Source organism: Rhinatrema bivittatum, chromosome 19, assembly GCF_901001135.1.
Source record: "Rhinatrema bivittatum chromosome 19, aRhiBiv1.1, whole genome shotgun sequence".
Classification (NCBI taxonomy): Eukaryota; Metazoa; Chordata; class Amphibia; order Gymnophiona; family Rhinatrematidae; genus Rhinatrema; species Rhinatrema bivittatum.
Genome location: NC_042633.1, coordinates 39,955,373 through 39,970,525, shown reverse-complemented (window position 1 = coordinate 39,970,525; position 15,153 = coordinate 39,955,373). Strand labels below are relative to the sequence as shown.

At 50.7% G+C, this 15,153-nt stretch overlaps 1 protein-coding gene across 1 annotated transcript; it reads right to left on the bottom strand.

Annotated features, from left to right (window-relative positions):
- Positions 1–1,622: 1,622 nt before the first annotated feature.
- Positions 1,623–14,818, bottom strand: ZGLP1 (zinc finger GATA like protein 1). The gene is made up of 8 exons (XM_029584542.1): positions 14,811–14,818; positions 13,547–13,628; positions 12,910–13,256; positions 6,420–7,220; positions 5,206–5,318; positions 4,193–4,286; positions 2,585–2,716; positions 1,623–1,903 (listed from the first exon to the last, which is right to left on the bottom strand). Coding segments are annotated over exons 1-8 (1,578 nt in total). The 3' UTR covers positions 1,623–1,902.
- Positions 14,819–15,153: the final 335 nt, after the last annotated feature.

The following is a 15,153-nucleotide window of genomic DNA, read 5'->3' as shown; positions in this document are numbered from 1 at the left end:
CGTCTAACACCCTTTGACGCCCTGACCTCAACGTGTTTCTAGCCATTTTGACCCTTAGGGGGCAAAAACTGCTTATTATTTTATAAGAGAAGGCAAGTGGGTATTAATGCAAAATGTCTTGGGATCTCTTTTTTATTTTTTGTGCCAATGATTTTATTTTGGATGGTTTCCTTTTCTTCAGTGGGGGAGGCTGTCCTCTCCCCGACCTCATCTGAATTTTTGTGTCCACCTTCGATCCCACCCCCCGGGAGCAGCACGATGCAGAACTGGTTATAAGGACCTCCCGTCGCTCGACGGCTGCCAGCGCCACAAGCAAAATGCAGAGTTATGCAAAGGTTTTACATTTTTGCTCATCTTCATGGTACAAAAAAAAAACAAAACCAAAACTACTGTATCTGGTTAAAAAAATACTATATAATTAGAAAAATACATATTATAGTAAAAAAAAAAAAAAACAAACCAAACAAAACTTGACAACATGCAAACTGATTTGTGTATTTCCAATTCCGATAGTCAAGAGAAGAAAAAAAAAAAAAGTGTTGCCTCCAAGCAGCAGGAACTTCCCCAGCTTCCCAGTCGTGCAGCCACAATTATATCCCCTGCATCTCTCTGTGGAAAATTAATTACCAGTCTATAAAACAATGTGCATGGGAGGTGGGGGAGGGGCTCGCCTTGAGGTCGGGCATGAATTCTCATCGCCAATAACAGCAAACTTTTGGCCGAACTTCTCTTCCCTGCCCCCCACCAGCTTCCAGATTTTGTGTTTCACTGTTGGCAGGGGGGCGACCGGCAGCAGGGTGCCCTCCCCCCCTCCATCCATAACATCTGGTATCGCTGCACAGGATCAGGAACCCAAAAAAAAAAAAACAACCAAAAAACCCCCCAAAAGGCTGGCAGTGCATTTGTGTACACGCAGAACTCAACTCCCCCTCCCCCCCCCAGCCCCAATTAGCAATAGCGACCCTAAGTAATGGGTGCGGGAGGGAGCTGCAAGCGAGGGCAGAATGCTCGTATGGACCGGAGGCGGGACTGGTCTCTGCGAGGTTAACAGGTCAGGTAAGATTCCCTTTCAGCTCGAGCGTTCACCTTGAAGTCGCTCCCCCCCCCCCCCCCCATTCAGCGTTCACACAGCCATTTTCACCCATTATTGCCGTGGTTGCTGCCACCTCGTGGCTCGGTCTGGCAGGCTGCGTATTCACGTTTGGACGGCAGCGTTATGAAGCAAGGTTTGCAGGCATTCAAAGCAGGAGTGGAGGAGAAAGCAGAGAGAGAGAAGGGAGAGGTGAATATAAGAAGCGTAGGGGAGGGACACCAAGATAGGCATTAAAAGCAGAACAGAGAGAGATATAGGCATTAACAGACAAGGGACTGAGTCCTTTACATTCATTGCTTCTTGTACCTGTGAAGTCAGGTGGAGAAAGGAAACACTAAAGAGGGGGAGAGGAGAGGGCTCCCTGGTAAGCACAGGAAAACAAATCTTTGCCACAAAACAGATTTAACTTAAATAACCAGAACAACAACAACAACATAAAAAAAAACAAAAAAACTCCAAAAAGCTGGACGGGAAGAGGAAGGACTTCACGAAAAACTCCCTCGGACCTTTTCAAGCAGGAGTACTCGGATTTTTTTTTTTTTTTAAGGGGGAAAGGGGGTGGGGAGGGGAGGGGAAGAGGAGAAAGCTTTCAGAAACAGAAAAAAAATATCCAGGGGCGCCAGAGAGAATCGGCTCCCGCTCATTCGTTCAACACTGTCCGAACTGAAACTTGCTTCGTGGCCTTGGCGCTCTCCCCCCACCGCACCTCTGTTTGGAGGCAGCTCATCCTCTTTGGGGCGCGGATGCTGGGTGAGCAGGAACCGGCTTTCCCCCGTGGCACTGGAGCAACGCCGCTTAGCAGAGGGGGCTCTGGAAGATAAACAGTAATATCTATCACACACACACACACGTGCGTACAATTTCCCCCCACTTAAGCCCACCCCCCAATCAGTTTGTCTCTGTGGCCCAGGGCTGGAAAGTTTCCGTGAAGCTGCACAGCCCCCCCCCCCCCCCCCCCCCTCGAAGTGCAAGCTGTCCTCCCACAACTAAACCCCAAGGAGACCGCAGGTATTTTATTTATTTATTATTTTCGCAGCCCGCTTTTTCGGCACTTCAGAACGGATTGCGTTCGGGAACTGTGGGGTCATTTCCCCGTCCCCACGGGGGCCTCGCAACCTAAGTCTGTACCCGAGGCAAGGGAGGGTAAAAGTGACTTGCCCCGGGGTCACAAGGAGCGACGGCGGGGGGGGACCTCGGATGACCCTGGGCTCCCCGCTCCGTTGCCCCACTGCTCTAACCACCGGGCTTACTCCTCCACTTTGCTGGCCCAGCGGCGGACGACCAAGTGCCTGAAAGGCAGAATCTATAAATAAAATCTTAACACCCCCCCCCCCGTTTGCATCCACTGAAGGGGGGGGGGGAGAATTCTTAGTACATCCATCCCTTTGCATCTTAAATAGAAACCAATCTGACTCTAATGTGACCTGATAAAAGCAGACGGACACATGCCTGTGTGTGTATATAGCAATAATTATTATTATTATTATTTACCATTTCCCTGCCTTGCGCTTGGCTAGCAAGAGATGCAGACGACCTCCGCAGTTTGAGCACTTGCTGCAGGCTTTCCCTTCCTTCCTCGGGATGTTCCAACAGCGGAAGCATCTTACCCCGTACTTTTTATACCTACAAACAAACAAAAACAACCCCGTGCAGCTCTTCTTCGCTTGTTGTTAAGTTAAAAACAGCCTGGCGACATTTTTTTTTTTTCCTTCAAGGTAAAACCAGGGCTTGCTCTCCTGACCCAAACTCTGCTCTTGATAAAATAAAGAGATTTTTGTTGTTGTTACTGTTGAGATGATTGCTTGGGGGGCTGGCACATCCTCTGCGTTCATTCTTACCTCTGCCTCGCAGAAACCTCCCCCTTGCCAGAACCTGCCAACTTTCCACGGTGTCGCACCCAAGGATTTTTTGTTTTTGTTTTACTGTTACTTCGCCCATAGAAAAAGCGATCCCCCCCCCCCCCCCCCGGCACATAAAGCTTCCCGAATCTGCCCAGAGGACCAGGGCCAGACCAAGGAATATTTCAGAAGGATGAGACCTGCTGAACTGGTACCAAATGATCCCTTGGTGGGGGCAGTTCCCCTCAAAGCCTGTAAAACAGGAGCCTAAGGGAAGCTGTGAAATTGCACCAACTCCTTTCCTCCGGGGGCGGAGGGGTCACAGGCAGGCAAGGACCGGAGCTTATTTGCAGGAGGGAGAAGGCCCCGAGTGCTTCTGACACTGAAATGCCATTGTGAGCTCCAGCAAAGCATAAGAGTGTGTGTGTGAGCTCGCACGAGAGTGCGTGCGTGTGAGCGAGCATGAGAGTGCGTGTGTGTGAGCGCGCACGAGAGTGCGTGTGTGTGAGCGCATACAAGAGTGCGTGTGAGCTCCAAAGCATAAGAGTGTGTGTGTGTGTGTGTGTGAGCGCGCGCAAGTGTGTGTGAGCTCCAGCAAAGCGTAAGAGTGTGTGTGAGTGCGCGCACGAGAGTGTGTGTGAGTGCGCGCACGAGAGTGTGAGCTCCAGCAAAGCGTAAGAATGTGTGTGTGAGCACGCACGAGTGAGCGCGTGCGAGAGAGAGTGTGTGTCCCTTCCTCTCCCTGCAACTCACTCTACCCTACAGTAAACAGGTTGAGAACACCGTTCCTCCTCCTCCTCTCTCTCTCTCTCTCTCTCTCTGCAATTCCCCACTCTGCAAAGCTTTCCTGCAGTGTGGAAGAAAAGAGAGCGGGAGAGAGAGAGAGATGCAGGAATGAGCTGCCAAGTTTGTCCATCCCAGAGGCAGTTGGCACAGCCCCTATCTGAAGTGCCAAATTCTGAAGAAAAAAACCTGTCAAGATCCTGCCTTGGATGAAAGGTGCTGCACAGAGTCCTAAATTATGTCAAAATGTAAGCCAGTGCCCCCCCCCCCCCGGTCTCCCCCCCCCCCTCCCTCAATCCACTGGTGGTCTGTTTCGTACCCAGGCCAGGATATTAAGGGGGGGGGGGGGCCTTAGTACAGAATTTTGTTTTGTTTTCTGTACACGTGCAGAACGTGGAAAGAGACCTTCGTGAATACAGATTTCCCCTTCCCCTTCCCCTCCCATCCCCAGGGTCGTCGACCTCGCTGCCACCGGTACCTGATACCACAGGCGTTGCAGAGCGGCGTCCCGTCTTCCGCGTCCCTCCAGAGGGGAGTTTTTTGGGTCCTGCAGGAGGCGCAACTCTTGTTCCCTGAAAGCAAATAAATAAATAAACAAACATTCAAAGCCAGGGCGGGAAATATCAGCTTCCCTTCCTGCTCATGAGAGGGATCGCCCTGGGCAGCACCGCACTGGATCCATGTGGGGAGGGGGGAGGGGAGGAGGCCTAGAATATGAAGGTATAGTGCCGGCCAGAGTGAGGTCCTTTTGCCCTACACCTCAACCTAGCTGCCCCGGGCTTTCTTGCGTTCTGTTACCATGGGAGACCCCCCTTCCAGGCACCCACCGCCCCTTTCGGAAAGGTGTCAGTCATTCTCCAGCCTGCCCTCGCCCACCCGTCTACTTGCCGCCTCGTGCCTTTCGCCACAGAGCAGGAGTGGGGAGATTTCAGGGGTACCCCTAATGAATTTGCTTGCCGACGAGGCCGCGTGCGTTCCGGTCTCTGTCATGCGAGTTCGTCGGGGCTACCCTGAAATCCCCCTCAAAGGCGCGCAAGCCCTCAAGGACTGGAGGTTCCCCCACCCTGTTCTAGAACAGAACTCTCCACCGGATAAAATTTTAAAAAATAAATACATAAAAATCTCTCTCTATCAAGGTTGAATTTTTGTGTTTTAGTTGTTCCTTGGGCTTCAATGCTTAGGCGCTCATTTCCCAGCTAATTAGGGATTCTTTCAGGGTACAAAAACAGCTGGATATCTTTTCTAGTTAAATTAAAAAAAAATACCTTTGTGCAGGTCAGGAGTCAACAGCGCAGAAAAGGCAGGGAAACAGATCCAAAGCAGTCTGGGCGATTATACAATAAAACACAGATTCTAATTTTTGGCAGGGATGATTTATGGGTGATTGCCTCTTAAAATGTAAAATCAGAAGCTCTATCGACCTCTTTGCGGTACCCGACTGGCTCTGTCATATCTCACCCCTCCCCAACCACTTCTCTCCCGTTTACGTACTCAGGGCGCAGAGCGCGCTTCGGTCTTCCTCAGAGCCGCTCATCCTGGCGGCGGCGTTCACCAAGCAGATTTCACTGGCTTTTGGCTTATGGCTTCTTTTCCAACAGCTCGTGCTGTCCAAATAAACAAATAAATCAAACAAGCTGCAGTTCTTGTCACCGCTACAAACTGAGACAATGACAAAAGAAGAAGCTGTTACATTGTGTCCCTTCCCTAGGATCAGGGATACAAAGTATTCTACCCCCACGAGTCTGGGGAATTCTGGCTTTGAAATCTAAACCAAAAAAAAAAGGAGGGGATGGGGGCCTGGTGAACTAAAAGGCTCCCCCCAGTTCTGTATCTATGGGGAGCCTAACTTTCCGCCCCTCTGAAAAAAACGGACTGGGACAGAGTCCCAGAATTTAGATGCATAAAAAGCAACACCACAACCTCTCTTAAAAGGCAGGTAAGCCAGGACCCAGAAACGTCGGGAGGACAGCTCACTTTCCAACTAAAGGAAGGCGTTTAAGCTCCCCCCGGGTGACTGGAGATAAAACAAGGGGGGGGGGGGGTCTGAGAATTAATCGGCACCCGTAATGCTTTGTTGCATTTAAAACAAAGGTGATGCAGTATTGTACTGTCTCGTTACCTTGTGTATTTCCAAAACTGATAAAAAATAAAACACATTTATACTAAAAAGTAAAACAAAAAATGCAACACAGAAGAAGTCCTGGGAGGTGACGACCACTTGGTGACCCCCGTCTGCCTTCCTCCCTCTGCTGCAAACGGCCCTCTGTGTCTATCCCATGCACCCTTGACTTGTGCCACGTCTAGGTGCAGGGGTCCATCGCCCTCTCACCGTCCCTTTCATCTTTCCTCCCTTCGGCTTCCCCCTCCCCCCCCTTATCCACTCTATGGAAAATGCTTCCTTCTGGTGCCTTCTCGGTACCAGGACCCATTCAGTGGGGACACAGGGCTTTCCCAGATGGCTTCAGGAGCTCATGGGAAGGCTGAGCTAAGCCCGGTCTCACTCGGATTCAGTCCGCCCTGTCTCTCCCCCCACCCCCCCGGGCCAGTACATGCCCAGCAGCCCTACCTGGTGCACAACTGCTAAGCTGAGAAGCTGACCGGCTCGTGGGCCACTGGAGCACCAGAAAGCAAACAACCACTTCCCTATGGACACAACCCAATGAACCACATTTCCTGCCCTGCCACGGACGCTCTGTGTGCTGTACCTGTAATGGGATGTGGTTAGCAGGTGGCACTCTCCGAGGCCTCCCTCGCCCAACCTCAGCTGCATCTGGAACCAAACTCCCCTGAAGGTGGGGTCCCTTGCTGCTGCGCTTTTGATGGGCCTCTTCTGTTTCCTTGGCATCTTGACGTGATGACCCTCCAGTCCCGCGGGAGAGGGCCTCACCGCCTCATTTAAGCCACGTGGGCACCTGCCCGGCACAGGCACCCCGCCTTTGTCTCGGCAGGCAGCTGCTCCTGGGCCAGGTCGCGCCTCCTTGCTGACGGCGCCGGCGCTCCTGGACCGGGGCGTCCACCGTTCCGTCGAGCCGCCGTCGGGGCTGCCGTCCGGCGTCGTTTCCGCGGCGGCAGGCAGGCTGCCTTCCGGCCCGGCCTCGGTGGTGCTCACTGGGGGGCTGCCCCCCATCAGGCTCCCGGCGTTCACCAGGTTGGTGCACTGGATGCTGATGAGATTCAGGGCGTCCATGGGGCTGAAGCCATGCAGCGCGGGCAGGAGGGCGAAGGCCTGAGGGTGGCTCTGTCGCGGGTGGCTGCAGGTTAGTTTGGGGCCGGGGGGCAGGCAGGGGTGATCCATTTTAAACGGGCAGCCTTCGCCCCCGGCAGGGCTCGGCATCGGGCGACCGGGCGCCTCCGGGTCTCCGCCATGCAGTTCAGGCTTCGGCAGGAGGTTGGCGGATTCTTCCAGGAAGAACAGGATGGCGGGGTCGGGAGCTCGCCGAGACCCGTCTGCGGGCAGCAGGAAACTCCGAAGGGGATCAGTGACAGCTCTTATATCCAAAGCAGACCTGAAAGTTTAAAAGAATTAAAAATAAATAAATAAATAAATAATACAGACATCAGCGTACACTTAAGCTGCAGAAGGAGAATGGAACAGCTCCCCTATGAGGAAAGACTAAAGAGGTTAGGACTTTTCAGCTTGGAGAAGAGACGGCTGAGGGGAGATATGATAGAGGTGTTTAAAATCATGAGAGGTCTAGAACGGGGAGATGTGACTCAGTTATTTACTCTTTCAGATAATAGAAGGACTAGGGGGCACTCCATGAAGTTAGGAAGTAGCACATTTAAGACTAATCGGAGAAAGTTCTTTTTCACTCAACGCACAATAAAGCTCTGGAATTTGTTGCCAGAGGATGTGGTTAGTGCAGTTAGTGTAGCTGGGTTTAAAAAAGGATTGGATAAGTTCTTGGAGGAGAAGTCCATTACCTGCTATTAAGTTCACTTAGAGAATAGCCACTGCCATTAGCAATGGTTACATGGAAGAGACTTAGTGTTTGGGTAATTGCCAGGTTCGTGTGGCCTCGTTTGGCCTCTGTTGGAAACAGGATGCTGGGCTTGATGGACCCTTGGTCTGACCCAGTATGGCAATTTCTTATGTTCTTATGTAAGGCACGAGGAACCAAGCGAATTCATCGGTACGTGCATATTATATCAAAGAGGGAATGGGATCGGACGAATACATTTCATACACGGTGTATCACTCCCAAGGGAGCATCATCACAAACCAAGGTGTCCTGATGGCTCACACATCATAATCAGGAGACCCCCTCCATCCTACATTCCCTATTATATACATGTATATACCGTTTAAAATAAAATAAATACAAATTTCCCTTACCCACTGCAAAGAACAAATACCAAAACTGAATTCCCGGAGGCTGGATCAACGGGAAAAGATAATTCTTTACCTTTGGCGTAAGACTGGAAATTCATTACCCCATTAAAAAAAAAAAAACTGTGAGAAAAGTTTTAAACTAAATTCTCCTTGTAAAACATCAGATGGTCAGAAGACAGCTGCATCGAAAGAAATATTTACTATTTTGGAACAGATTTGCAGTTTGCGTGGGGAGCTTTCGTGCCCCGTTTTGGGGATATTATATTTTGTAGAAATATTTGGGAGGGGAGGGGGGAGGTGGAAGCTTTGGAACTTGGCGCCCTCGTCTTGCCGGGCACTGCGGAGGGACCAAGGAAGGAGGGGAAGAGGAAACCTGACCTGGATAAGGAGAGGCACCCTGCGGGCGGGTCAGACTTGTACAGGTGGCAGATGGGAGACATCTTTAACCAGAGCAGTGCAGAAGGGAAAATACCGGACTATTTCCTAGATCGTGGCATCGTACCCTGACGTTTCCTAGAGGACTATTGGAATATTTGCTTCATGTAAAATAAAATGGGAATCAGAGGCAGATAGGATGGAAAGTGTTGTACCAAAATGCAAACCTGTGCCTGCCATTCCAATGATCCTGCTCACCCTGTGCTCGTCGGTTAGCCTTCTTCTAGGCTCTGCCCTCCTCTCTCTCTTGGTCTCATTCCAAGACCTCCTTTCTATTGCGCTCCAAAAACTTGCAATGAGTACTGTTTGCAATAAAAAAAATAAAATAAAATAACAGCAGCGGGGCTCATGGTGCTTTTAGACACCCTCGCTCCCACAGATCGCGGCGATGCCTTAGGGGTTAACCGGTCTGCACCAGGTGCAAGCTTTCTGGACCTACTGAAGCCTCCCCGTCCCTCTTGAGTGGTTACGCGGCACAAAGCCAAAACTCAGCAGCCTGATACTCAGCAATGTGCAATTTAAAAAAAACATATATATATTTTATTCTAAGTTTACAAGGAAGAGCGGGATCAGGGGGTGATCGCGTCTGATGATCTTATGGTGGATAAAGCGAGGGTAAAAGCCAGAAAGATGCTTGGGTGCATAGGGAGAGGAAGAGTCAGCAGAAAAAGGGAGGTGATGCTGCCCCTGTATAGGTCCCTGGTGAGACCTCACTGGGAATACTGAGTACAATTCTGGAGACCCCACCTTCAGAAGGATAGAAACAGGATGGAGTCGCTCCAGAGGGAGGCTGCTAACATGGTCAGTGGTCTTCATCCTAAAGCACATGGGGATAGAGTTAGAGATCTAAACATGATACACCCTGGAGGAGAGGGGAGATAGGATAGAGACATTCAGATATCTCAGAGGTTTCCATGCACAGGAGCTGAGCCTCTATCAATGGAAAAGAGGCTGCTAACATGGTCAGTGGTCTTCATTATAAAGCACATGGGGAGAGACTTAAAGATCTAAACATGATGCACCCTGGAGGAGAGGGGAGATAGGATAGAGACATTCAGATATCTCAGAGGTTTCCATGCACAGGAGCTGAGCCTCTATCAATGGAAAGGAGGCTGCTAACATGGTCAGTGGTCTTCATCCTAAAGCACATGGGGAGAGAGTTAAAGATCTAAACATGATGCACCCTGGAGAAGAGGGGAGATAGGATAGAGACATTCAGATATCTCAGAGGTTTCCCTGCACAGGAGCTGAGCCTCTATCAATGGAAAGGAGGCTGCTAACATGGTCAGTGGTCTTCATCCTAAAGCACATGGGGATAGAGTTAAAGATGTAAACATGATGCACCCTGGAGGAGAGGGGAGATAGGATAGAGACATTCAGACATCTCAGAGGTTTCCATGCACAGGAGCTGAGCCTTTTTCACTGGATGAGGGTGAAAGAGGGGAGACTCAGGAGAACATAGGGATGTATATATATAATTATTATTATTTTTTTTTATTTTTTTTACAGAGAGGGTGGTGGAGAGAAGGACAGGACCTGAATTTAAGAAGGCACGGCACACGCACTATATAAAGCTGAGCAGGTGATGTGTAGGAGGCGGCAGGGTGGGACACACGCGCCCTTTTATTTAAAGAGTCACGTCCTGCGTTTCTATCTATGCTTCGTGCGCGGGGGGGCCCAGAAAGTGATCCACCTGCTCCCCCCCCCCGGGCGGGCCTGCACGGTTCGATAAATCCGACTGCCAGCAGGGCTCGGCCACCCAGGACGGCGCGTTTCGGCACGACCCGGGGTGCTAGGACGGCTCAGGAGGTTTCTCCCCGCCATGTGCCAGTCACCACCCCCTTTGCCCCGGGCGCGATGCCAGGAAGTGAAAAAGGACGGAGGTGGAGAATGGTGGGGGGGGGGGGGGGGGGAGGGAGGCCAGGGAACACCCCACCCCCCCCTCATCCCCCATCCTGAGCTCAGCACCAGCCCATCACCAGCTTTATCTCAGGCGAGCCTGCTCTACAGCGGTCGCCCTATCTCGTGTCTGCAAAATAACTGACCTGTGGGATTGCTTTAGTTTCCTCCTATTGTTCTTGGCTTCTTTTAATTTTGTAATTTATTTTTTTCTTTATCAGGAAGCTACGGCTGATTGCTCAGGCACTACAACCACTGTTCCGTTACTGGCATATAACCCTCTTCTTTTTTTTTTTTTAAATAAAGAAAATAGCCTGATAATCAAGGGTGGCCTAATTAGCTTAAAGCTGCCCTGCAGAAGGGTCACTTGGCTGCTCTGCCACAAGTCAGACTCAGGTGGCTTCCTTTGTTAAAGGAGAGACAGAACCTGATCTACCCTCCAGCCTCTGTTTTAGAGGGCTTGTGGGAACCCTTTAAAGTGGGCAAGTGGCCGAGAAGCAGGGGGTGCAAGTCCTGCTGATGCTCCTTGTGACCCTGGGCAAGTGGCTTCACCCCCCCCCCCCCCCCCACTACCACTGCCTCAGCCCCCAGGGGCAGGGAGCCTGAATGGGAACAACAAGTGAGGCGATCATGTTTGCCGATGGCACAAAACTCCATCCCAGCAGACCTGAGTCAGGAACCCTGCCTACCAACGTTCAGGAAAAGGCTGAAAACTTGGCTTTTTAAAAAAGCCTTTCCTGTCCTTGATTAAAACCTACACCCAACATCTCCAACACTTTATCAAAATTGGATTTAAATAAGAAACCACTCACTACTCTGTGATCACCATCACCTTGTGCTCAATGTCATTCACTATACAAATTTATTATTTTGGAATCATTTTTGCTACACTGTAAATATTTTGCTATCAGTTAACTTCCCCACTTCTCCTTCCAGATCCCAGATATTTACTTCACTGTTTTATTGTAACTGTTCACGCTCCTAACTATGCTCTTGTTAATGTGGTTTGAGTTTTCTCTAACTTGCACACTTTGTTAAATGTAAACCGGTTTGATGTGATTCGTGTCATGAAAGCCGGTATAGCAAAAATAATAAATAAAAATAAAATAAATAAAACCATTCAGAGTTGTCAAATCACAAGAGGATGGTGAGAACTTGCAGGAGGACCTTGCAAAACCGGGGAGACCGAGCATGCAAATGGCAAATGAAATTTAATGTGGACAAGAGTAAAGTGATGCACTTAGGGAAGAGTAACCACAATGCAAGATTCCACATTAGGGGTCACCACTCGGGAAGAGGATCTAGGGGTCATCGTTGAAATCTGCTCAGTGTGGAGCAGCAGCCAAGAAAGCAAACAGAATGTTGGGAATTATTAGGAAGGGAATGGTGAATAGAACGGAAAATGTCATAATGCCCCTGTATCGCTCCATGGTGAGACCCCACCTTGAATACTGTGTACAATTCTGGTCGCCACATCTCAAAAAAGATATAATTGCGATGGCGAAGGTACAGAGAAGGGCAACCAAAATGATAAAGGGGATGGAACAGCTTCCCTATGAGGAAAGGCTAAAGAGGTTAGGGCTGTTCAGCTTGGAGAAGAGACGACTGAGGGGGGATATGATAGAGGTGTTTAAAATCATGAGAGGTCTAGAACGGGTAGATGTGAATCGGTTATTTACTCTTTCAGATAATAGAAGGACTAGGGGGCACTCCATGAAGTTACTGGGTAATACATTTCATTTAAAACTAATGAGAAAAAATGTGTTTTTACTCAATGTATAATTAACTCTGAAATGTATTGCCCGAGGATGTGGTGAAAACTCTTAGTGTAGTGGCGTTTGGACAAGTCCATTAACCATTATTAAGGTGAAGCTGCAGGAATCCACTGCTTAGCCCTGGTTTAGGTGACATTGCCTTCCAAGCTTCTGTTCCTATGCATCCCCCCCCCCCCCCCCATTATAATGTAAACCCTTAGGATGTGGCTGGGATAGAAAGTTTATAAATAAATACATAAGCAGCTTGGGATCTCTCTGCCCCCTGGGACCCTGCCCCTGGATTGGCCTCTGTTGGAGCTCGATGGACCCTGGGTCTGACCCAGCAGGGCAGGTTCTTATGAATGTGCCTGGTGCCAGCAGTGAAAGGGTTTAAACTCAGTCTGAAGAAACAGGGAAAAGCCTCTCCTCGCCATTTCTGTGGCCCATTAAATGCACCCAGGCATCGTATTTACTAAAGACCTGGAGAAAGAGAAACCTCACAGCCCCCCCATACAAGAGAAACCCCGGAACGGCACCGCTTCAACGCCCCCAGAAAACCAAAACCTTCCAGGGCGCTTCCCGCCTTTTCTCTCCTGGGGGGGGAGCCGCCCCGCCCTCTCCCAACGGTTCACCCCCCACCCAAAAATAGTAATTGAGTTTCACTGGCGGGCTCCATGACGTGAAAGAAGGAGAGGAGAAGCGGGGGTGGGAGAGAGAGAATGGCAGAGGCACTCCCCTTACTGCCGCCCCTCCCTCTTTGCGCGGGTGCGGTACCTGCGCTCGCCACCGCCTCCTCCTAGCTCTCTCAGCCCCTGCCTAGCGCGGAGGCGGCGCTGCTGCCCCTGGCGGCCTGCGCGAGAGCTGCGGCAGGGGCGCGCGCCGTCAGCCTGGCTCCTGCCCGCGGCGCGCGCCCCGCTCCCTGCGCAGCCTCGCGCCGCCTCGCGCCCCGGCCCTGCGCGCTCCTCTCCTGCTGCCGCCGCCGCCGCCGCGGCTTCTTCCTCCTCCTGCTGCTGTTGCTGGCGGGGCGGATCGGGCTCCAGGCAAGGGGGCAAGAGCAGCTCCCTCAGAAGGGAGAAATCAGGCGGTTCCGGGCCCTCCGCGAACACCGGAACTTCCATGCCCTGCAGGAGGAACAACAACAAAAAAATCAAATTAAATCATAGGGTGTCAAATCTCCGAGTCTGATCGCAAGCAGCAGATCTGCTCAGGGTTGGAGATTTCTTTCCGTTCCTTTACAAGCTTTGCAAACAACAACAAATGCTAGCAAAAATTACCCTCCCCCCCGTGCAAGTCGGGAAGTGGGGGTGGAGGGGATCAGGAGTGCTTCTGCAGCCCTGGCGGGGCATCGGGCTCCCCCGATCCTCATCTAAAGGGAGAAAGGATCACGTTCTTTCTTTCTGTGGATCGTTACCTCCGTCCCATCCAGGAAACGCCATGGGCTGAGTGACCCCGAGGCAAGAGGCTTGGGGCGAGAGGGGAGGTACCAGCAACACCTGAAACACATCAAAGGCTTATTAGAGCCCAGAGGCCTTTGAGGGCCAAGGGTATAAAGTTCCCAGAAGGCGCTGGCTCGGTTTCTTTCGCCTTGGTTCTGGGTACAAGCCTCGGGGTAGATAGCGACAGTAGGCTCATTAGTATTGGTTTCAAGGTAACAGTCCGGGCCTGGGGGTTTCCCTTGCGGTGGGAGGTCAGAGGAGCGCGTTTGTGGTGTCTTTTCTCCAGCGCTCCTCTCTTGGTGTAGCCTTTTTTTTTTTTTTTGCTGTGAACTCTACAGATGTCACCCAAATTCACAAACCACTGGAAGGTTTCACTACAAGCAAGTCCAATGTAAAAGCAAGGGAAAGGGAAGATATATATTTTTTTTTTGTGTAAGGATTTAGCATGCAGGAGAAATATGTGGAAAGGCGTGGCCTAGGAGTTAGAGCTGCAAAGGCTGGGAATCAGGACAGCAAGGGTGTATTTTTAAGGCCATTATCCCCTTGTAGCACTGAGGCTCCTTCTATCTCTCCATTGACGTAGATCGTAAGCTCCTCAGAGAAGGGACTTATGGTCTTTTATTTTTTAAAACATTTTATATTCTACCACTTCCTAGGCAATAGACCAGGATAGCTTACAATATATCTAAAATACTTTAGAAATCATTAAAAATACTTTGGTAAAGTGTTTTCAGCGGGGTTTTTTTTTTAAGCTCTTCATGTCTCGTTCTTTCGTTATCACTACTGGTGGGGGTGCGTTCCACGTAAAAGGGGCCAAAAAAGACGAGGCGTTTTTCCTAATAGTCTGCAAGCAATAGGCCTGACTCCCGAGCCGTACGGCCTGCTCTTTAAAGTCCTCCTCCGCTCCTATTGCTGCAATCTACAAGCAGATCTACAATACTTGTTCAGAATAAAGGAACTTGTGCACGAGCAGAGAGGGGGGGGGGGGGGGTCAGCCTGGACTTTTTTCACCGGTCTGGGAAGGCCCAGGCGCGGGAGAATTAACGCACAGCTTCCGGTGGGTGAAGCAGAAGGTGAAAGCCACGTGGAGCTGAGGGAGGAGCGTCCCTTCTAAATATGGCTCCGGCCGGAAAAGCAGAGCGGGGCCTTCCTGGTTCCTGCTTTACGGTTGCAGGCCCGTTTCCGGATGTTCCGGCTACCCTGTGTAACGCAGGACGAAGGGAAGTTTGGGGTTCCCACCCCGTCATCTCGGAGGGAGGTTGGGAAAGGCGGGGGCTTGCAGCCGGTTTGGGGAGGTCGGGGGTGAAGCCTTTAGCATGTGACCCGCCTGATTTATTTATTTATTTTAAAGATTTGAGGGGTGGGAGTAAAACCAGACGAGCCGATTCTCCCTTCCCCACTCCGGAGGCTTGGTGCAGCTTAAAAGCTCGGTGGGACTGTAATATGATGTAAAGTCTGAATTTCTTCCCGGCCATCGAGAAGGCTTTCTAGTTTCGTAAGGAAGGGCTCCGTCTGTCGTTAGCACTGGATTTGGGGAAGGGGTCTCTCAGGCTGAGCTGGCATTTAAGAAGGCAAAGCTTTG

Bases quoted from the DNA above. Each gene is read 5' to 3' on its own strand.
- ZGLP1 (XM_029584542.1), bottom strand. The intron at 13,257-13,546 runs GTAACGATCCAC...TTCCTCCTGCAG, and splicing joins GTTTCCTGGATGGGACGGAG to GGCATGGAAGTTCCGGTGTT. The intron at 4,287-5,205 runs GTACGTAAACGG...ATTTGCTTTCAG, and splicing joins AAGCGCGCTCTGCGCCCTGA to GGAACAAGAGTTGCGCCTCC.